This window comes from Embiotoca jacksoni, unplaced genomic scaffold, assembly GCF_022577435.1.
Source record: "Embiotoca jacksoni isolate LCO1_2020_lvr unplaced genomic scaffold, fEmbJac1.0.p SCAF_10, whole genome shotgun sequence".
Taxonomy (NCBI): Eukaryota; Metazoa; Chordata; class Actinopteri; family Embiotocidae; genus Embiotoca; species Embiotoca jacksoni.
This window is the reverse complement of record NW_027185230.1, coordinates 1,540,892-1,564,246: the sequence shown is the minus strand read 5'-3', so window position 1 is coordinate 1,564,246 and position 23,355 is coordinate 1,540,892. Positions and strand designations below refer to the sequence as shown.

The 23,355-nt window shown below is 40.9% G+C and overlaps 2 protein-coding genes across 5 annotated transcripts; one reads left to right on the top strand and one right to left on the bottom strand.

Annotated features, from left to right (window-relative positions):
• Nucleotides 1–8,631: 8,631 nt before the first annotated feature.
• ccnb1 (cyclin B1) lies at nt 8,632–15,497 on the bottom strand. 3 transcript variants are annotated; one of them, XM_069161239.1, is made up of 12 exons: nt 15,330–15,497; nt 14,030–14,150; nt 13,005–13,076; nt 12,592–12,880; nt 12,224–12,352; nt 11,567–11,677; nt 11,301–11,489; nt 11,062–11,220; nt 10,729–10,965; nt 10,474–10,614; nt 9,937–10,047; nt 8,632–9,781 (listed from the first exon to the last, which is right to left on the bottom strand). In XM_069161239.1, exons 4-12 carry the CDS (start codon nt 12,610–12,612, stop codon nt 9,677–9,679), a joined length of 1,203 nt encoding a protein of 400 aa, XP_069017340.1. In that variant the 5' UTR covers nt 12,613–12,880; nt 13,005–13,076; nt 14,030–14,150; nt 15,330–15,497; the 3' UTR covers nt 8,632–9,676. The 3 variants fall into 3 exon arrangements, with proteins under 3 accessions (XP_069017340.1, XP_069017330.1, XP_069017350.1); XM_069161229.1 differs by lacking the exon at nt 15,330–15,497 and having other exon boundaries at nt 13,005–13,650; nt 14,040–14,471; XM_069161249.1 differs by lacking the exon at nt 15,330–15,497 and having other exon boundaries at nt 14,040–14,471.
• LOC138205328 (AN1-type zinc finger protein 5-like) lies at nt 14,647–21,595 on the top strand. 2 transcript variants are annotated; one of them, XM_069161262.1, is made up of 6 exons: nt 14,647–14,732; nt 17,857–18,041; nt 18,170–18,317; nt 18,761–18,864; nt 19,434–19,562; nt 20,144–21,595. In XM_069161262.1, the coding sequence occupies exons 2-6, from the start codon at nt 17,885–17,887 to the stop codon at nt 20,290–20,292; spliced, it is 687 nt and encodes a 228-aa protein (XP_069017363.1). In that variant the 5' UTR covers nt 14,647–14,732; nt 17,857–17,884; the 3' UTR covers nt 20,293–21,595. The 2 variants fall into 2 exon arrangements, with proteins under 2 accessions (XP_069017363.1, XP_069017373.1); XM_069161272.1 differs by lacking the exon at nt 19,434–19,562.
• The last annotated feature ends 1,760 nt before the right edge of the window (nt 21,596–23,355 follow it).

Genomic DNA, 23,355 nt, shown 5'->3' with positions numbered 1-23,355 from the left:
TGCCAGCACTGTGTAGCAACCATATATCATTCTGCTATAGATATCATTCTTGTTTGAATTTCTTTAAACCAATCACAGACGGCTCCGTCCAGGATGCACCGACACTGGTTTTGCAAAAAAAGTGTCGCAGGGAGCTTGTTTTGGAGGAACATTTGCACGTGGGGAGGCGAGCCCTGACATTAATATGACTAAACTAAATCCCTGCAAAAGACAGAGAAGTAGGTAGCTGATCGGAAGTTGTTGTTGTTGTTGTTTCCAGTGGATTTTGTAAATAGCAACAAACAGCTAACAGAAAGGTAGAACAGACTTAGCAAAATTATATATGTTCCTGTATGTGTTTATGTTGGTATGAGGTATAGCTTTGAATTTTTGCTTCCATATAAACTTTTTGTTCTTTAAAAACACTTTTTTTTTACTATTATGTATTTAGAGTCAGTGTCACTTATCATTTCTTTGGAGTCACAGAACTAAGCCTTTGATTTTCTGAATGATTACTGTGAAACCCTTACAGCTCTTCTGAAGGTCTTTCCGGGATCTTTAAAAAAAAACCTGATATACTGTATGTACCTCAGTGAAAAAATTATATTTTGTCCATCGAATGCTGAAAAAGATCTTTACCAGCTTTATTTCCTGACACAGTTTGGGGAAATAGACACATACCCTTTCTCATTTTGTACAGTGTAATACAAATGTGAATACCATTTGGACATTGTGATATAAAATACTGTGCATATAAATAGTGAAACATAAGTGATAGTGTATGAAAGTACAATTTTAATTTGGTTCACATTAAGCCCATAGCTAACATATTTATGGCTACTATTTTTGACTGGCTTAGAAAAAATAAAGAGTAAAATTGGAAAATTGGGTTAAAATCTTTTTAATGCAGCAAACTGGCTTTATTTTTTTATTCAGGTGGTTTAAAAAGTCTTTCAGAATTCTGGAAATAACTTCACAACAGTAAGTGTTGACCTTGGTCCTCCACTGTGCTCCATATTTCAACAAATACTTTATTAAAATGTATTTAAAAAATTTTTAATTAAAATTTGACTTTGCCAATGTGACATTTTCCTCTCCTTTCCACTTGCCTATTGAAAGCAATATTTGAGTCTTATTCATGTTTTCACAGATATATTTTGCTCTGGGACTCAAATGTAATAACAATACAAGGGATACTCAAACTGTAGATAATTTAAACATACTGTAAAGATACTGTACATTTCTCGATTATGTTCCAAAAACAAAGCAAAGTTGGTGAGATGATTTTTGGAGATTTGAAAATTTTAATATTTGGACTGTCACTGATTAGTTGTTCTTGGAGGTGTGATTCATATTCTGAGTATTGCTAAAAAAAAACAAAAAAACAACAGCAGATCCATCTATTCAATTTGGGTCTAAAACACCAAAAAGTAAAACTGTGTGAGATGTTATAATTGAATGAAAAAATACGACATGCTATGCTTCATCAAGCTTGTGGACTCACAAGCTGCACCGGTATCCATTAGACGCAACGGAGGAGCCACGGTCCGTGTCGCATGTGGGACAACAAAGGAGATGGCCAAGTGACCCCGGAGGTTGATTTACAACGTGTCAGCAGGAGCAGTGTGTCCCCTTCCCTCCTCCTATCACACTGTGAGGATTCATCACAGGTCAGAGCCGATGTTTTCCAGGCAGCCTGACTCACCAAGCAGGTCAGATTACAGCACAGGAGACATCTCTGAAGACCAGTCATGCTGGATGTTCACATCCCTTTAAATTAAATAAAATAATGGTGCCATTTATGTGGGAAAGCAACAATGATACAGATAAAGATATTTTGATTCATTGTGTAGAATGATTCTTTTTATAAATATATGACATAAATGCGAAAAAAAAAAAAAAAAAAGTTAACAAAGAAAACGTTACCAGCCCGTAGTTCTTGTCATCACTGAAAGAAATAATGCAGCCTACTAAGAAAACTCCTATCACAGGATCATCATTCATGCGTCGTCTTGTTCTCATTATTACTGATCTCGTAAATCAAAACACAAAAACTGACTCAATTCCTAGGAAGTAAAACACTGTGATATAACCTCTGATAGTCTGTGTTTAGGACAACATTAACTTAATGAGCCTTCAGTGAGTATTTTGTTGAACAGTGCAGTTCTGTTGAAAACAGGGACATTATTGTTGCTTTAGTCAGTATGATGAAATATGAAGATCAATCAAGTTGTACCATACATGACCACTGCTGATGAGCTTAGTTAGCTGTCTTTCATTAGCCTGATAAGCAGAACTGAAATATTTAGGGGAAATATTCAAAGGACGAAATGAAGACTTGTTTTTTGTAAACGACAGCAATATCATGCAAGTCCACAGTTTACTCAGAACATGTGCAAGATTTCTGTATATTTGTGTGTATTTGCAGGTTGTGTTGTAAGGACTTTAAGTGCCTTAAAACAACTTGTTTTGTGATTTGGTGCTATTGATAATTCAATTCAATTAATTTGTATTTACATAGCGCCAAATCACAACACAGGTTATTTCATGGCACTTACCGCAGAAAGGTCCTTACAGCAGAACTTTACAACATTATACAAAGGAACCCAACAATTCAACAATACCGATGGAAAAAAAACTCCTCTCTAAGAGAGAAAAACCTCCAACAGAGAGGGAAAAACTCCCTTTGAACAGGAAGAAACCTCCAACAGAACCAGGCTCAGAGGTGGGCCGCCATCTGACCTCAACCGGGTTGAGGGGAGAGCAGAGAGATTAAAGGACAGCAAAGAGATCAAATTGAATTTTGAATAAAATAGAATAGAATTGGAGCGAATTAATCATCCAACAACTTTGTAAGAACACAAAATGTTTTTTTTCCTCGGAGAGTAAAGCCTTTTCCACTGCCAGTATCGGCTCTACTCAACTCCACTTGTTTTCGGTACCAGGTACTTTTATGAATTTTGTTTTCCACTGCAGATAGTACCCCCTCTATTTGGCACTGTTAATTTCTTTAACGGGACACACACACAAACAATGGGGACTATATAAGGGATGCTGTTCTTAAATCTCAATTGTTTGTCACAGCAAGGAGAAAAGTTTTGTTTTTGAGGAGGCTGAAGCCAGAAAGACAAAAATCTGCTGGAAAAAAAACAGGAATTGCGATCGCCATACTAGCTTGGCCAATTGACAATAACAGATTTTTGCAGAAAATGCAGAGACTGTTCCTGTTGAGCATGAACAGTGCATACCACCAAAAGCAGCTGTGAACTTCGTAAGTAAGAACTCCCAAGTTTAATCGCTGTATCAAAATCAGCACCTGAGTTATACATGTTTTTCTGAGCAGTGGTCCCAGGGCTTCTGCAACATCTCTGTGGACATGATCAGAGGGTTCACAATCAATTTTGTGTCAGACTCCGGACATCTGGACCCTTGAAATACTACAGAGAGCCTATGAAGCATCAAGGCGGCTGGGGTGTTTTGGGATATTCGTGTTTCTGTCCAAAACCGAAAAAGCAACCAGATGGGTTTTCTTTGACATTTTCTGCAGTTGTGCACCGTAAATTCGTCCGCCACGGTCAGACTGTCGAGACCGAGTGCTCAAAACGCATAGAAAACGCACATGTTTCTCACTCACATCACAGTCGTTGCTCCAGGTGGCAGATGATTCACGGGTCTACAAGCAAGCTACTAAAAATGTCCTCATCACAAGTGGGAATAACAGAATACTTCTCAACAAGGGCATGTGTTAGATTCTTGTTTGAAATACAAATCTGACCTCAGAGCCTCAAATGCGTTTTTATGTCGCACCCAGCAAAATAGTCCTCCTGCCTTAAAGAACATGTAGTTGGCCGGTTTCTTCCTTTGAGGGACTACAAGTCTACTGGCACTTTAAAATCACTGGACCAAAGCTCTTAATCCCCAAAACATGTGGAGTGAGAGCCAGTGGAAAAATCTCATTTAGGGGATGTGAACAACGAAGAGTCCTTGCCTCTCTGCAACCACACGGCTCTGAACGGGTCCAGGGGTGTTGCACAGAGGCCAAAAATAATCTCTGAGAGCTGAAACAAGATAATAACTTCTTTTTGTCTCCCCAAAACAATATCTCCTGCCAAAACATGCATGCAATAAAGTTTTGGCTTCCTACAGTGGCTGTCTTTTCTATAACAACTTAATTTCCACACTGGTGTGGAATTGTTGTTTATACTGTGTATGATGAATAAATGGTTATGTGACAATATTTGATGTGAAGTGGCTCAAAGGATAAGGTTTGTTTCATTGCTTTGTGCATACAGTGGTACTTGAAAGTCTGTAAACACAATATTTTCTATATTTCTGCATAAATATGACCTAAATAAAATCCGTACAATTTTCACACAGGTCCGGAAAGAAAATAAAGAGAAGCCGGTTTAACAAAGAAGATTATATAATATGATATGCTCGGTCATTTATTAATTGAACAAAATTATCCAATATTATATATCTGTGAGAGGCAACAGTATGTGAACTTTTGCTGTTAGTATCTGGCAGCAATAACTTGTTGATTAGTCCTGTTGGTCTGCTTGGAGTCATTTTTGCCCATTCCTCTATACAGAACAGCTTCAGCTGCGGGATGTTGGTGGGTTTCCTCACACGAACCTCTCGCTTCAGGTCCTTCCACAACATTTCTATTAGATGAAGGTCAGGATTTAGACTTGGCCATTCCAAAACATTCAGGATTGTTTAACTATTCTTTGTAGAGCAATGTGTGGGTTGTTATCTGGCCTCATGCCCCACTTTCTCCAAGATTCAGTTCACCAACAGATTTCCTCACATTTTCTTTTAAAAATTCACTGTTGAGTCAGAATTCATTGTTCCATCAGTGATGGTAAGTTTGAGAGCAGCTACTAAATGGACCATGGGGTGAGACTGTTTACTGAACAACTGTTTTTAAAGTTGAGAATGAATTTAGAAGCTCGACATTCAAAGTAACATAAACAAGATGTTCTTCATGTGCTCAGGAATATAATTCAGTCTGCTGATGAACACCATGTGTTATTATCAAAAGCTCCAGATTAACTACTAAATGGTAGGAATGTTTTTGTTAGATGATGTACAATAATAAATAATCATGTAGGACACATAATAAAGCACAAAAGCAGATAATTCACTCGTTAAGTGGATACATTCTTGTGCACACCATTATTTATTATATGATTTCCAGTTTATAAAAATGCTGAAACCACCTTCAACATAACCTTTGAAATGCTCTCCCTCCAAAGCACTCTATCAGTACAGTGTCAGGGGAGAGAAAAGGCAGCAAATTGTCTGCAACAATTCAACAAACATTCACCTCCTTGATTGTGAGGAGATGATGACTTCCTGCTTCGCCATTCAAACCGTTCACAAAGAGGCTGAGGCTGTCTGGAGAAAATCCTCTTCACACCTGCCTCAGACTGTTCGGGCCACAATGGGAGTCTTTCTTTCCTCAGACTAACATTGAGCGTCAAAGGTCAATAAAGTTCAGGAAGCACATGATTTTTATTTGAAAATCTATAAATTGGGAAAATGAATGACCCTGTGTTTATTTGTGCTTCACTCTCACTCTCCGGTCCAGAGGCCTCACTCTGCAGCCAGCTGCCAGCCTATTAGCACCCCACAGAAACCCGAACAGTGCTGCCACGGGCCGCCTGTTTGTTTGACTTTGTCATTATTGAATTGAGACACGCAGACTTGGAGGATGGGAGGTGTAAATGGGCATCGACTCATTTTGAAGGGTGCACTTGTTAAATCTCTGGACATCTTGGACGATGTTTAGACTGCGAAGGAGTTCCAATTTTTTGACTCTCGTCTTGGATGATCCGCTTGTGGGTGAGATCTGTAGTATTGCTGAAATGCTGAGCGGGCTGAAGCCAAGCTTTGCATTCTTTCTGGACCTCAGTGCTGACTCGCAAATTCATTTAATGTGGAGAGCTTGAATAAACATGGAAAACGATAGAAGCATTTGGGCTTTAAGGACACTGAAATGTGCATGAATACATAAACATCCCTGAGGCCACTGAGTCTGTGGGATTTTGGATGGCTGTCATTGAAGCTGACAGTTCACCCAACATATTTTATCACTCAATTAAGCTGTATTTAGCCCTGCATTTCATTCAGGTTTTATTTGCATACATAGGTCTGGAGGTATCTGCCTTTGATGATACTGCCAACCCAATACAATGGGACTCCATTAAACGTCTCTGAAACAATGTCCCGCCGACTGTAGAGAACCAACAAACCTTGTGGGCGATTGTCACTGGAACTACTTTCTACTAAATAAATAATTCCTTTGAAAAGTGAGTAAGCCAACATCAGCAGACCAAAAGTTATCAACCAGGAGTCATTGGAAGGCCGGAGAGAGATCAGGGACATTCACCTCCTACACCACGGACCATCTGTGAACAGAGACATGGGTTACAATTAGCCCGACCATATACAGTACAATCACTTGTTATCACGTCACTGAATTACCCAAGTGGAAACAAATGAACACACTGTCAGCTCTGATCACTTGATCTCATCTTCATACAATCATTGCTGGGGAAAACTTATTTTCTTAGGAAGTGGTTCTCAACTGATGGATCGCGACCCAAACGTGGATCACAGGGCCATTCTGAGTGAGTCGTGTATGTATGTGGAGAAAAAAAAAGTTGATGGGGAAAATAATGGTCAAACAATGACTACATTCAAAAGGGGATTTCTTACACTGAGGACAAAAGAGAGGAACCTTAGTGTTGGGTGCAGCAAAGTGTTGGCACATGAAAGCATGTAGCTAAAAATGAAATGCCATTATGAAACAAAACACTCTTGAAGGACAAAGCTGTTGTGCATCTGAAGAAGTTGAGGGCCTAACGGCTGCATGTTGTATTGCAAAGTCCAGAAAACGGTCCAACTCCGTTGCAAGAGACTTTATCTTCAGCATTCAGGTTTACAAAGCAAAGAAACATATAATTCAACATAAGTGCCTTTTTATTTCACTGGGCTTTTAAGCCCAAATCTTTTCTTTTGTTAATTTCATGTTTTCAACAGTGCATGACAGCATTGTGTATTACTGCACTATTTCTTATGAAAATATTTCCCGTCCTGACTTACTGAGGAAAAATGTGGACCCTGAGGGTAGACCAGTGAGCAAGTCAAAGGCAGACATGTATCTGTCAATTCCAGGAAAAACGACATGTAAAGCTGCTTCTTTTTATTAAGAAATGGTACCAGTGACACATGATGAGCCATTCTTTAACTCTGCACATAATCCCCTAAACTATTTTCATGGCTAGATACCACAAGACTTGAGTGATGACATATGTTTTTGTAATTTGGGTAGAGTAAATTTTAAGGTTATTCGCGAGCGTGGTGTTCCAGTGTTCCACTGCCGAGTTGTCTTGAACTCCACGGCCACTATGTTCAATTTTCCATCATAATAAATGTCACACAGCTGAGTCTCTGTCAGAGAGGCCAAATACTGTTCCAGGGAGCTGCAAGTGTACGGTTTGGAGCTCCGCACAGGAGGAATCTGTCTTGTAAACCGATATGGCTGCCCAGTCATGACCTCAGCCTCCAAATATGAATTCTCAGTTTGATCTGCTGGGCTTTTGTCACAATAACTGAGCCTAATTATCACGTGTCTCTGTTGAAAAAAAACAGAAGGTTCAAAAGTGGATGGATGAAAGCGATGTGCTCTTAAGGTGTCAGCATTACTGCCTATATGTCATTGTCAGGTAACAGATGCTTGGGATCTCAGATGAGTGCTGTATCGAATAGTTTTTATATTACACAACTTCTTAAACCAACACTGTTTGGCTGTTTTGACCTCAAGACTTTTATGTGGAGCTTACTCCCCATTTCACTTTGCGCATGAACTACAATAAACCCAAACTCCCAATGTGCCAAATAATGTTTTCCCTTGTCAGCAGCAGTTGATTTCTGGTCTCAGTCTATACAGCAACAGATGTAGTCAAGCTGTCATCCAACAGTCCTTTAAGGATCCTGATGATGTACACAGCGATACATGTCATGCAGACAGCAGGTGGTTCAGTACAACAAAGCTCTGTGGACATCCCCCCCCCCCGAGGGTGGGAGGATGGATGAGGGAGGCTGGTGCTGGTTCCCCCAGGGTTTCAGCTATGAAAGGGTTAAAGTGATAATAGCTCCCTCTCTGCCCTGTCCATTAGCTTTAACTACTTCTGGACTTGATGTGATGTAATTGAAATTGCAAGAAACTTAAGCATCTGCACCTTACATGAGAGCCGCATGTATCAAGTATTAGAGACTATAACAGAGTCACAACTAAAGTTTTCAAAAAGTATAGTTCTGGAAAAGCATTTATAAATCAAATAGCAAGATTCTAAATGTTTTTTTTTGCTGAGAACACCAACTAAATAAATCAAAACCTAATTGCTGAAAATAAAAAAATAAAAATCTTAATAGGCTCCTGCCACTTTGACAACAGGAAATTCAGGGGTGTACATTAGATTAATAGCAGAATTCAATTTAAGTTTTCCTTGATTGTACACAAAGAAATTAGCTACTAGTGGTAACACTGGTGCTTTCCTTCTTTGCTTTGCAACTCAGCATTACGAGCCCACAGTGGTTCGTCTTTTGAAGCCAATATTAGCATTGATTCAAGATAGGGAAACGCAGCACCTGTGAAAAATTGAGGATTCCTTCAAATGTACCCGATTGTTTTATTACAACTAAGAGATGCCCCAAGTGAGAGTTCAACCGACACCAACAGACCTGCAGCAAGTTAATTTTCCCTTAATCTTTAACATTACATTAGCTCCATTGGAACTAATGTAGAAAACAATGCTACAGAGCTATTAGGCTTAAATGTTTGAGATTAGTTTGATAAAACATTGAATACAGTGGAATTATATAGTTATAACAGGTCTAACATGATTAAGGTTTGCTCAGAAAAAAAATTACAATCAGGACAAAGCATAAGGTAATCAATATAATTGGGATCAGGATTGACATCTAGAAAAGCACAACATGGTAAACTGCAAAACTTGCTCCACTCTGGATCAAGGATTTTTGGTCAGGGGAAACATTTTGCCACCTGAAAACCTCTCTGCCTTTAAAGAGTTAAGTCAGAGGCCTGAAAGCTACTTTCATCCTGTCCTACAGCAGCCTCTAGTGGTGATCAAGATTCATTACAAGGGACCAACTTTCTGGTCAAAACCATTTAATAGATGCTTCAAGAACAAGACATTAAAGAAAATGTAAAATAATTTTAAAAGTATTGCTGTACATGTCACACATTAAGAACACAGTTAAATAGGTATAAAATAAAAGGGTCACCTGTCCAGCTGTTTTCAAATCATGCCACAAGTTTTACATTTACAACCTCTGTGCATACTGTAATCATATTAATGACTTTAAATGCTTGATTGTACATATGCTGTAATTTTGGTCAAATCACATTTTCACAAATCAAGAAGTCTCACTTGACATTTGTGTGGGTTATGGAAGCCTGGCTTTCAGGGTCAAGACAATAGGACATTAAAACTTGGAGCATGCTTTGAAAAGTGGCCAGAACAATTAGACACCATTTAATTTGGTTAAAAATTCAAACTACTAACATGGTCCTTACCCCACAGATTTGTCAATCACATTAAAAAAAAAAAAAAAAAGTAAGTTACATCTGTACAAATGGCACATAGCGCCAGAGAGAGAAGTCGGCTCACTGTTTGAGCTGCTTTGCAAGATCTTTAACCACTGAAGATTTGAGCTGCGAGATGGTGGCAATCCTCATCTGCTTGGAAGTGGAGTACTTTCCTTTAATGGCCTGCAAGAGGACCAACGAGGTGTTAGAGGCATTATACACGTCAAGAGTCAGAACACTTCATTGGTAAATTTTAGTTTAGGGTTTTGATTATGTGCCTTGGGCTACAACAGATAATTCAGCGCCTTTCTGGCTGAAGAAGTGTCATGTCAGCTTACCATATGCTTGGTCTGCCCGTCATTCACTTTGACAACATTCTTGGCAATGTGGGCCATAACAGGACTCAAACTCTCTGCTGCGTAGTCCATGTAGTGCTGCAGTGTCACATCCTGAAGAGAGTTTAGACAAATAAAACTCATGAAGCATATTTTTCTACTCGGCCCATCATCTGCACTTTTGAGCAATGACTGTACAACTACAAGCAGAAGTGTAGCAGAGCTACTGATTAACCAGGCTGATATTGTTTGGTGCACATTATAAAAAACAATAAAAAAAAAAAACAATAAAAAAAAAAAAAAACACCACAAGCATCTTTCTGGTTCAATTTAGAAATGCCTTAATAGCAATTACAACCATTTTTTTTCTTAAACATCCCACTTTGTAGCGTTGGTCAATTCTTTCCAAAAAGATATGGACATGTTGTGCAATTGCATATCTAACCTCATCAGGGGCCTCAGATGCAGCATCAATTAAGCTATAAAAATGTTTGGAATAAGAGATTGGGTTGAAACTTAAAATGTCAAAGCCACACTCACCCATTCGCCAGCATCTAAGGCCTTGAGGGCAAGTGCCAAAGCAGCACTTGCCACCATGGAAGGCGGGAAATGAACCATCTCGTAGTCGACCATGGTGAGCTCCAGGAGGTATTTGGCCAGTGTGTGTTGCTCAGCAGTTACCTAAGAAAAGTTTTGTCAGAAATGAATGTCACTGACAGCTAAATGGCTACACAAAAACTTGTAAAGTCATCATTGAAATTGCATTTCCTGCTGGACTAAGATGCTGCGACAAACCTCATAAATCTTTGAGGCCCTTCTGAGGAACTGCAGGGGAAGAGGGCGGCCGAGTTTGAACTTGAGCGCCCGCAGAATCGTCATCTCCATGTCTCTGATCTGGGCAGTGGTGTAGGCCTTGTCTGTCACATAAGCGAAGTCGGAGATCTCCGGGGGATACATCTCTTCATATTTGGAAGCGAGGAACATGGCTGTCACGCCGACCAGCTGCAGCTGCTTCTTGGGGACCGGGTGGTCCTGTTGAAGGTGCAATCACATGTAAAGTCACAAAGCGTTCATGAGATGGCCATCAGTGGAAGGCTGGGAGTCTTCAAAAGAGCAAGATATACTCACCTGAAGGAAGCGATCAATGATTCCTACAGTCATGTACATCGTCTCCTGCAGCAGACGGAACTTTAGGTTCACTTGCACCAGCCAGTCAATGAGAATGGCCCGCATGTTACCAGTGACCTCCTGACCCTGTAGATAACTGGGTCTGACATTCTGCTCAACCTGAACAGACAAGAACCGGCGTTACAACCAAGTGTGTATGGGGGGGATTGCATCATTTTAAATAAGTCAACTTTGCTTGCCTCAAGCTGACGGAGATACTTGTAGATGTCCTTCACATATTCACTGCAGAGCATGGGGTTGTCATAGTCATCTGCATCGACGTCTCTGACCGCAGCGTGAAGCATAACGTCTGAAAACGCTTGACAGAGGTCGGCAGGCTCACTGCCAGAAGTCTCCATCGGAGTGGGGGAAGCTGGTTCTGGCACAGCCTGGAGCAGTGGAAATGTCAAACGGACGCACCGCACCCAGTAGTGATTTGAGGAGGAGATGTTGGTGTACAACTCACCTGGACCTCAACCTGCACCTCAGGTTTAGGCTTAACAGGAACAACATTTTTGGGTTTTGGTTCAGCTTTGGTGGTAACCTGGATCTTCTTGATAGCCTCGGTCTTGACGGTCTAAACATGAAAAATAGATCAGCAAGCACTTATGGCAGATTAAATAACAGAAATGACAACTTCACAGTTACTTTCAAACTTGGTAAAACCCATTAGAACCACTTTGTTAAAATGTACAAATTTACTCATTTTTTCAGGACTAATTACAAAAACAGTGTTTTCAAGTGTCAGACAAATCATTTTTAAAAGATGCCACTGGAGGTGAACATGCAAGGCTTTTTCTGTCACCATTTAACCTTTAGCAGCCAAACTTTCATGACAATATAACCATTAAGAGTATATAGACAGACTTGCAAGCAGTACCTGTACTTAAATGCAAGCATGTGCGATTAACCTGTGCATTTCCATGTCTTTTAAAAACATTTTAGCCAATTTAAATGCTTTAATAACAGCTGCCAACCATTTTGTATTGAGGGTTTTACTCGTGGCATGAATGCCGAAGTGAACTATATTCGGTGCATTCATGATTTACAGCTGAAGGTGAAACTTTTAAATTCGATACATTTCATAATAATAATAATAACAAAAAAAAGGTCACTTTATTACCTTTTTCTGTGCTTCTTTGTTTGCTGCAATATTTCCGATTTCGCCCAGCGCCGCTCGAGGTTTCTGTGTGGGCCCAGCCATCGAACAGGCCTTTCCAGCGATGTCCGTCCTGGTAGAAGCCAAGCGGTTCTGCAAAAATAGATAAATAGAGGGATTAAGTTACGTCGCATGCTGCTAATTAAAAGAAGGATAATGAGCATTTGGTCGCATTCTTTCATTGTGGAACAGGCGCACGAGACACCGCCGCACGAGGGCATTTAACACGGCAGGTATTTTTAAAAAGAAAAATAATTTGATAAACATTTGCTTTTAAAATAGCTTTACAGGCTTAAGTAACTGGATAATAAATAAATGCTGAAAGTACTTACTCTGGTCACTCGAAGAGCCATTTTGAAACGAGCGCTGCTTCAACAAACAGGGGAAGACTCGTAATGGTGAATGGGAGAAAGTATCGTTACAAGGTTCAGCGTCTTGATTTAAATCCTCGCTCGCTACAAACGGATTCGCTGAACCCTGGATTCCCCGAGCTCTCTGATTGGTCGAGCACATCTGTTTCAAATGCGTTCCCTGGACAACCCTTGGTCACATGATGTGGCTTCTTTTCGTTCATTTCCTTTTCCGGTTACGTTCGGTCACACTGTATAGCGCTTTATTGCTCTTTCCATGTAAAAAAAATAAAATAAAATAAAAAATAACATGTATAAACTGTAAGTAAAATAAAATAGATCAGATGACGATCAGTTTATAAATGATAAACTCCAACTTGCATGCAGTTTATTACCGTTTTAATCAGCAGTAGTCCAATAAATTGGGCCAGAATTTGACTTCGGGATGACTGACCCCTCCTCTTGTCCTAAATAGTTTATACAGTAGAGTACACACTCACATAAGACCTCAAAGCCAAGTGCTTTGTCTTATTTTCTATTGCTAAATCTGTTTGAGAACAATTAATAAAAGTAAATATGAAAAGCCTAATATTACAATATTACAAAATATTACATTTGTTCTCAGATAGATAGATAGATTGACTTTATTAATCCCACAGTGGGGAAATTTACTCATCACAGCAGCATAGATAAGATTAAAAAAAAAAAAGCCCACACAATATGATACAATTTACAAATACTTATGAGATATAGGAAATAAGGTAGATAAAACATAATTATTTTAGAAAAATGCAGTCTTTATCAAAGTGATAAGCTTTTGTACCTCAAATGAATTATGATAATATTTGTCAACCCTTAGCTATTGACAAGATACTCATTCAGGACTGTGATATGTTCTGATGTGCGATGTGTTTATTTATTTAGACTTCCTAAAGGTTGGTGATTCAGGCCCTTGGTCCTCCCGTCTACATACCCAAACGTCTTCGGTCAAGATACTGAAACCCCGAGTTGCTCTGTCACGATTGATGTGTGAATGAGTGACTGGAAGGGAAATTATAAAGCCCTTTGAGACCACTGAGGTGAACAAGTCAAAAGTGCTTTATAAGTGCAGACCGTTTACTATTTAAAGTCTCTTTCGTGTGTCTTTAAGCTACAGAATGACACAATATTCAGGATGAGCATTGCAAATGAGTTTAGGCTATAAATGATGTGGCTCGTAATATTAGTCAATGGTACACTTGTCCCTATACACACACATATATATATATACACATATTAGTTTTTGTTTTTGTTTAGAGAACATTGCAGCGTAGGGGCAAATGAAAAGAATGAATTACTACAAATCAGATCAACCTCTGTATTGCCACACGGCTACATAATACTAAATGATTAGGTTTTTTAAAAGATGATCAGTACTAACCCATCTTTACCTGAGCCCTGTGTATTTCTGACAAACACATTAATTGTGTTGTGGGGCTGCCTTAACCTCGGGCCCTTGGTCCTCCTTGGTTTGTCCAGTAATCCAGCCAGGTGCTCCTGTACTTTGAGGACAGTTCACTTAATTGACATGTATCATGGGCACGAGGTTAGAGCGAGTCAATGTAAAGTCTTGAAGGCACAGGTAAACCCTGGATGAAACTGGAGCACAACGAGGGTCATTTTAAAGCAGCGTATCTGCTCCGACTTTGTTTTACTTAGAGCCACAAACAACAAACAAACAAACAAACACAGATTTGTGAACAACGCGATAACCGAGTCTACCTGCGTGTTAATCTCTGGTGTTCACTCAAACACCAACTCTGCCTTCCAATCACAGGGTCACAGTTTCCGTGACGTCACCCGGAAACAGAGAGGACGCAAACGCACCACGTAAAACAAAACAGATGCCCCCAAAAAAACCAGCGGCGGAGGACGTCAACAAAAGCAGCTCCGAGGCGGAGAGAAGCCTCCGCACGTCTGTGGGTGAAGACTTGAAAACAAACACGACGTCCCTAGACGGCCCTAGTCTGTCAGATCCGAGATTAAAAACCTGCTTCATCCGGAAAAAAAACAAGTCAAAATAACTCGCCAGAAAAAACAACAACAACAACAACAACAACAACCACCCCCGTTTCTCTTGACAGGTGAGTTTAACGAGTTCAACCAGCTAACAGGGAGGTTGTCCGGGCAGTAAACAGTGACATACTTTAATCATTCATTTTAAAATCTTCGTTTTATAAACGGGATTGAGCCTCGACGTTGGTGTCTTTGTCGACTTATTTAATTAACAAACATCGTACACATGTTCCGTTTAACTTTGCACGTGCTGCTGAAAAACTTTTGTCCAGCTGAGACATCGGACTTTATTATTATTTATTATTATTATTGACGGTAATAAGTTTGTTATTTAAACACAGAAAACGACCTATAAATAAAGAGTCTTTATTTAAAGTGGCTGTTAATCTGTTAGCAGCGAGTTTACTGAAGCTTGCGGGCTAACACGCATCTTAAGAGTGTTCTTTGTTTTTCCTTTTTATTTACCGAAGAATCAAGTGTAACAAAAAAAAAAACCCACGTCTTTATTTACTTCATGTGAAGATAAACACTTCTTCTGTTCTCGGAACAAAACAAAAAAACAAGTTTTCCGCGTCAGCTAGCCTCGAGCATGCTAACGGTATCACGAGCTCGCGGCGGCTAACTCCCGGTAGCACGCGAGCGATTCGAGTAAAAAAAACAACAACCTGAGCGCGAGGAACCGGAGCTTCAGTTCCGGGTGTTTTTTTTTAACCGGTGTGTCGCAGAGCGGCCGTGGCACGATCCCCGCGTGCCGCCCCGGTGAACCGGGCTGCACCGGCGGGAGACAGAAAAGCGGCAGGCGGTTAGCTTGCTAGCATGACTCAGTGGATTTGTAGCTGTGGCCCGGTGTGTGCAGGAAGCACCGAGGGTCGGACCGACGTCACGAACCCACTGAAAACACCTTAAATAGCCCAGTATGTGTATATATTTATGTATATGTATATTTATAGATATGTATATTTATGTATACGCTGTGTTGCAGAGCATCGGGATGATGTCAGCCAGCTTGTGAGTGTAGAAATAGGAACAGATGCAAAGCGTCGATCTCGAGGAGAGACGCTGTCTTTTGTCTCGGTGATGAACGTGCTCGACTTCATCTACAGGTGTTGTGATGAAGCTGTTGTGATGAAGCTGTTGTGATGAAGCTGTTGTGATGAAGCTGTTGTGATGAAGCTGTTGTGATGAACTTTGACGGCCAAACCCGCGTCCGACCGGGACACAAACTTTGGCAACGACACCAGCTCTGATCGCAAGACTCCCGAGGTTGTCTATAAATAGATGCGCTCACAGCCTTACTGTACCGAGGTAACTCGTGTGTGTGTGTGTGTGTGTGTGTGTGTGTGAGAGATCAGTGTCACATTGCACTCCAGTGACAGTGGGAACACGTCCTCCACAGGTCCATGTGAGCCTGGAGCTGCTCCCACACTGAAGCTGCATGTTGCAGCGGTGCCTGATTGAACAATTCACCAGAACATGATCTTGTTGTTTTGACTACTTCTTTCTTTCTTTCTTTCTTTCTTTCTTTCTTTCTTTCTTTCTTTCTTTCTTTCTTTCTTTTTTTGGGGCTTCCCCATGTTCTGCCGGTGAACAGCCCATGCCGCCCTCGAATGGGATATCTAAACACGATCCTTTAAAAACACGAGCCTGATGCAACTTTATGTTCGCTTGTCTAACTTTGACTTGAGTAGGAGGCCGTGTTCCTGCTTAAGCTGTAATTATGCCAGTGTTTTGTTCTTGAGTACAACAGGCCTCCAGATTCCTATTTGTGACAATATAAGTACACAGGAGAGATTTAAATTAATCAAACCGGTAACATTGAAATATCGCCGGGTGTTATATTGATATTTTTATCATAACGTAATATAAGACTAGTTATCGTCTTAGATTTGAGATATTGTGATATTTGATATCTCGCAGGAGGTTTTACAATTGAGATTTAAACCAGTCATACCAGTAAAATGATTGCGTTGATACCCATGCTGATCCAAATACTAATTAGATGTAGTGGTGAAACTTAAATAAGTCTTATTTAAGTTTTTAAAGACTGATTGGGGTTTATAAACCGTGGGTAGTAACAGTGTAAAGTTTTCAAATCTTGAGTGTTTTGGAAACACCGGTATCTTAAATGTCTTATCAGTCTCTGTCTTTATGAGCAGAGAGGCTGCTTGCTTTTCACACCAAATACCATCTTTAACTGCGATATGTTGCACCCCTCGCCTCATACAGTAATCTTGTGACTCTCTTGCTGATGAAAACTGATAAATGTGGACTAAAGAGCTAAAAACGGCAAAAGGTGGACCTACATTAGGGATTATTTTGTCGCATATATTGATTTCAAGTTCAAGAATGAAATTTCCTTCCGCAGTCCAAAACTTAACACGACTGTGAACAGGCCATCGGTGCTCAGTTTGTGAGCAACTCAATGATTTCTGCTGTTAACACATTCCACTCTGTCCCGTAAAAGTATTGTAAAGTGCCAACGGCATAAACTGCATGATTATGGTGATCTGAAGCCAAAATGCCAGAGAGTGACAGGGTTGAGGGAAGATGGAGGTCAGCTTTTTTCCTTCAGCTACCGGAGGAACGGCTGACAGGAGAGAGAGGCTTCTATCAGCGGTGATCAGGGACTTCACGCTCTTTCCCAGTGCTGTTTGAGGAGCGTGTGTGTAAATGAGAATACAATGTTGTCTTTCTTGTGTTGAGTAGCTCTGCAGCTGAACAAGCCAAAGTCAGATGCAAGCTTGTGTTACCGGATGATAGTGGTAATGAGCTGTCACTAAACCTATTAGGAATTTCCAGCTCGTGAGGTAAAGTACGGCAGAGCATGGTAAGGGAAGCTGGACCAGGGTTAAGAGTGATTTAGCAAAATGTCTGCAGATCAAGCTGAAATGAGACTGTTTCACATTTTTGCTTGAGTAACAGCATTTACTGTTTCAGTTGACTAATTGCTTAAGCCCATATTGATAATCATCACAATAAGTCCTACGACAAGTTTTGGAACAACTAAACCTTTCTTTTTTTGACATTCGCCTGTTCAGTGGCCTCGAGTGGAGGATTTGTCTTCGTGCGGCGGGTCTCCACTCACCAACGCTAATCATTTCTTGAGCTGTATTTATAAATTCCTCAGGTTGGATTTTTTTCTCTGTATGTTAGTTGTGCTAACTGTGTGTGTGTCTTTGTTTTTGTCTCCAGGTCAGCTCACCAGGTGGCAGACGTCGCTATGGCACAGGAGACCAATCAGAGCCCAGCTCCTATGCTCTGTGCCACCGGCTGTGGTTTCTACGGTAACCCTCGGACTAACGGCATGTGCTCCGTGTGCCACAAGGAGCACCTATCAAGACAGAACAACGGAGGAGTCGGTTCTCTGAGTGCTGGGGGTGAGACCTGCTGTGGCTGTCACGGTTTTGTTTTTTCTTTCCGCGTGGACTCCCAACCTCTGCCTGCAGCTGCACTGCCTTTGTCCTCAGTGTCTGACTGTGATATGTGCTGACATTTTCTCCCTCAGGCAGCAGCAGTGGCCCCACAGCCGAGGCCTCTGCCATCCAGAGGTTAGAGGCCACCTTGAATAATGCTGCAGCTGCTGCAGCTGCTGCTGCAGAGGTGGCAGCTGAGGCCGCCGCCTCTGCTGATGCTGCTGCCGCCGAAGCTCTCAGGTGAGGAGACCCTCCGAGGTCCAATTACACCCACTTCAAACAAAGACTTTCAACTGGTGGTTTTGAAACGGTAAACTGTGTGTACAATATGCCGGACATTTAAGTTCTTTAAATCATCAGTACTTTATTGCTTTTCCTTCTATGCCATTTTTATAATCATTACAAAACGTCATTATTTCCAAGCTTTGTGCCATCAAACAGTTTCCACTCATGAAGATCGTCTCTAGTGTCTCTTTGACAGGTCAAGGAAGTGGAATATATGTGAATGTTTAGGGCAGGGTACCAAACTGAGATACTTTGATGAGACGGTACTATCTAGTATCTAAAAAGGCCTTGTATTTGAAGTTTTTGAACAACACCCAGTATAGAAATTGATTAATTTAATGTCCTGAAATTGAATTATTTGGTTTATTTATTTTCGTGCTCTTTTTTTTTCTCGACAGTGGGATTTCAACTTCCATTTCTGTAACACAACAGCTGACTGAGATGAGTCTCTCCTCTGAGGAGAAAGGAGCATCAGGGAGCAAAGTAGAGCTCACTGAGCCAGGTGGGCGCACACACACACACACACACACACACACACACACACACACACACACACACACACACACACACTATTATTTAATGACATTTACAGAGTTGTTTTGGTCACCTGTGCTCTGTAATACAATGCAATATAACAGTCATGGGATGATAATAATATTGTGAAGCTTCAGCTTTGTTTTACTATGAGATGAAAAGTATGTAGTTACTGCTGAATAGTCTTTCACTTTAATATTTCTGGTTTTATTTGAGTGTGCAGAAATGCTTTATGGCACTATTGGATTCAGAGAGTCGGCCCATCGATACATCAAAGTATTTAGATTTGACAGACATTAAATCATAGACTTGGTCAAAAACAAGCATTTCTATCAGGTTATTTCAAGTACAAATCTTGGATAATGTGCTGTATTGCAACATATACTTTGCATTATAAAGTTGTTTATCCCTGATTTAAATATTTTCTCCACTGCCATTCGCAGTTTTTACCAATCTTGGTTTTTGAATGAAGGTGGAGCAGTACCTCGGTGTAGGTTAGTAACAGAGATACTTGACTGACTGAATGTGTGTCTCCAGTGGTGAGTCAGCCCACTGTCTCAGCCTGCCATCCCTCCACTGCTGGCAGTGAAGAGTCCAAAACCCCGGAGCCCCCCAAGCCCAAGAAGAACCGCTGCTTTATGTGTCGCAAGAAGGTTGGCCTTACAGGTAAGAAATAACCGACATGGGAAGAAGTCTGTTTGCTGACGGTGCAGGTTTGGGCCACTGTTTTCTAAGAAGTGACGGCTTGGATCTTCAGACTGAAGGTTTCCTGCGGTTGGACACGACTCTTCAGCCTCATCGCTCTGGACAGCAGCTTCATTTGAACTCTGGACACGCCAGAGCTAATGAACAGCAAGAAACATTTTTCATGTCCACAGCAGAGAAGTGAATATACGTAATTTTTGGCTGATTAACAATAAAATCTACCGCAGAGAAAAAGACAACAGGAAGAGGAGGGTTTTTATGGATTTCAGATTTCCTGGAATTTAGTTCCTGTTTTGTGGTGCCATAAAAACATTTTAATAGGAATTTCCAGCTAAAAGCCACCAGTTAAATCTCTTAAGTGAAAATAGTCGTATATCTCAATACTAGTCCTTTTAAAAGCAACAGGAAGCTGTGGTTCTGTGTGACGTGTCCCGTCAGATCTCAAACTTTTCACTTCAGTATATCGGAGGTTGTACCTCCCAGGAGGTTATGAGCCCTCCTTTCTGATTTGACTCGGTCTGTCCTCTGCTCCGCCTCTCCAGGTTTTGACTGCCGCTGTGGGAATCTGTTCTGCGGACTCCACCGTTACTCCGATAAGCACAACTGTCCGTACGACTACAAAGCAGAAGCTGCTGCCAAGATCCGCAAAGAGAACCCCGTAGTTGTTGCTGACAAGATCCAGAGAATATGAAGAGGACTCTCGGTTTGACTGTGAATACTTGGAGCGATCGGCTTTGAAATACAGACTTGAGCCCAACCTTCTTCCTGAAGGACCTGATTTTTTTTTTTTCTTCTTCTTCTTCTTTGTTACACATTCAGGACTTTTCCACCCAGTGCATGAAAGTTCACACATATTTTCAGCTTTCACTCGTTTGTGTGTGAATCTAACACGTTTGACTTTTGCAGGGTTGTATAGAACAATGAAATACTGTATATGAGGATATGTCATGGGAGGTTACTAAAGGAGATTACTGAAGAGAAAAAAAACTGCTACGGGTGGCTGCCCGGTCTGTTTTCGTGATCCTCCTGAACCCGCTTGAACTCTCCTTGGAAAGGGCTCGGACACTCGGGGCCTGTTGGGACTGGGACTCGTCCTGCTGTTGGCTGACTGACAACTCGGCCACGCTTGCTCTCTGCTGGCTTGAGTAGCAAAATGGATATCTTTGCTTTGTTTTAGTTTGTTTTTTTTTGTGGCCATCCTCGTGACTTGTCAGACTTTGTGGCCTGGTAGATTTTTATCAACCTGAAATGCTTCTCTGTGCCGCCGGAGTCTCGCCCACCTGCGACACTCAACTCAAACGTACTGATAGACTTCGAAGAAGAGACGTTGTTGCCGGCCTTTTCCTGCCGGCTCGTATTCCTTCCCTCCAGAAACACAACATGGCTCGACATTTTCTGTGTTTCCAGTGATCTCGGGCAGATGCTGTTCCCGGGATCTGGATGGCAGGAAAATGGACCGTCCACTGAAGTCTCATGGAGATACACATCACCTGACCGTTTATCAGATGCTGTTGACATTTGTTCTCTTGATTTGTTTTGTTTTGTTTTGTTTTCCAGAAAAAGTAGTGTGTATGCCGTGTGTTGTTTTTATGACAAAGTAGCCGTTGGAAGGGTTTAGCTCCACTAATATTTTCATCTTTTACTTCACTATTGAATGTTTTCTTCTATTTTTAATGTGAGTTGAGGAGTTCACAGCGTTGGGGAGTGTTGGCTTGTTGCACACTGTGTATCAGACACGGGTGTTTTGTTTGTGGGAGTCGATGTGGACGGCGGGTGAATGAGTATTGTCGTGTGCTGCGGTGATTTAGTGCGATCTGTGGTCGTAGGTTATTCATTTTCATTTTTGGTCCAGCTGCTTCATGCGTGTGTTTTAGTTTTTTACCCTTTAGTTATGCAAGTTTGTACAAACCTCTTTATTTATATTCTGCAGTGCGCGTAATCTTCCAACAATACAGAAGAAATTGTATGATGTAAATAAATTATGTTCACAAATACTCCGTGAGGAATGAATGGCCCTTCATTTCCTGCCACGGTCTTCTAGTCCGTCTGGAATGAGAATGAGTAACTTGCTTTCCCATTGTGCAGCTACACCATGTAAACAACCCATCATCATCAATCACCCGCCTGTTTGGATGTACAAATCTACATTCAACAAGTCAGATGGAAATGTAGAACGTGACAAATTACTGGTACAGTAATAGAATTTGTACATACAGCAGTTTATCACTTTTTCTTGAAGTCCAGTCAATTGTAAAAATATCTATTTGCTTAGTTTCCCTGAATGATCTCAGTCACTCGTGTCTTTCTTTGTAAATGTTATTTTTTTTTCGGCAAAGAAAAACACACACGATAAATATCCCTCTTGCCCCCCTTTTCCAGCCCAAGTCTGAAACTACTGCTGGCCAAACAATAAGCTAAACATGCTAAAGCTAAATTCACTCAGACAGCAGTAGTGGTCAAAGCTATTTAAATGTTAGTTCCTCAGAAGGACTAATTTGCTGTGAATTCTGGGTAAATCAGAACTTTTCATACGAAAACACATGACTGACAAAGACATAAGTTCTTGGTAAGCAGGGTGGCTCACTTTTTTAGGCTTAAAGAACTTTGGTCTTTATATTTCTTAATGCTGTTAATATTACTTTTTATAACTCTTCTGACTTGCAGTCGACTAAGAACTAAATTAGGACCGGTCCACCTCCGGAAGATCTCTGAACACCCCTCCGCCCCACAGAAATCCACAAATAAAAGTTGATGCAATGCGACAGCGCTGTGCCACACATGGCCACGCGGTCTACGTCACCACAACATGGCGCAAATGTCAGGAGTGTTTGAGAACAGTCTGTAGCCATATTTGTTTTACAGCACTTTGAAATACAACAGCTTTTAATGACGCATAAGCCAACGTTTTCCTGAGCAGGATTAAATGTTCTGTACAACATCCAGCTGATGTTTCCAAGCTGCTGTCTGTCTGTCTGTCTGTCGGCCGACGCTCTGTCTCCATGTGACCGGTGTCTCTGCAGGGGAAACAGGATCTGCTGCAGCGAGAGTGGCCTCGGGTCACATTATGATGCCCGCTGCCCCGCCTCACCATGACAAGTGTATGTTTTACACACACAAGCACGTGCAGACTGTTGCTCAGTTATTAGAAGAAGAGAGCACCATCACCACTTGTGATCCTCAGCCAGGAATCAACGAGGCCCCAAACAGTCTGTCGGAGGAAATCAGCGACCACCCAAAGTTTTGATCTTTTCAGTGGGTATGTAGGTTTTTTTTCATGATCTATTAATTATATATTTATTTTAATTATCCTCATTAACTCCACGGCAACAGTTTGTAAGCTAATCATTCTGTATTATCCACAATAAAGTAATCTTGTGTCAAAAGTAAAGGCTAAATTGATAAATAGTTGATGTCTTATACGTCCTGTTGCCTGTTTTAGGAGATTCCTACCATGTTGATTCTCTACCTCCCATATGTGGTTTCATAATACATATATATATATATATATTTCTACCTGTGATACCAAAGTAAGTAAAAGCTGCTGTCTCATGGAAATAGAAATGTAGGGAAAGTGGAAAGTCTGTTACATCTTCTGAAAGTGCTCGTTGACTGCAGTCAGGTCGTGTGTAAAATGAACTTGTTGGGTTTACATCGTGCGTAACATCACTTCATACGTTCAAAATCACATCGATTCCATGTATAACACAATATACAATGCTTTATCTTTTATTGGACAGTGGTGTGCCAGTCGTTA

Excerpts from the sequence above, each read along its gene's own strand:
- LOC138205328 (XM_069161262.1), top strand. The coding sequence starts at position 17,885 with ATGGCACAGGAGACCAATCAGAGCCCAGCTCCTATGCTCTGTGCCACC. Across the intron at positions 18,865-19,433 it reads AGTAGAGCTCACTGAGCCAG|TGGTGAGTCAGCCCACTGTC; the intron begins GTGGGCGCACAC and ends GTGTGTCTCCAG. Across the intron at positions 19,563-20,143 it reads CAAGAAGGTTGGCCTTACAG|GTTTTGACTGCCGCTGTGGG; the intron begins GTAAGAAATAAC and ends CCGCCTCTCCAG.
- ccnb1 (XM_069161239.1), bottom strand. The coding sequence starts at position 12,612 with ATGGCTCTTCGAGTGACCAGA. Across the intron at positions 12,353-12,591 it reads TGGCTCTTCGAGTGACCAGA|AACCGCTTGGCTTCTACCAG; the intron begins GTAAGTACTTTC and ends CTATTTTTGCAG. Across the intron at positions 9,782-9,936 it reads ACGGGCAGACCAAGCATATG|GCCATTAAAGGAAAGTACTC; the intron begins GTAAGCTGACAT and ends GTCCTCTTGCAG.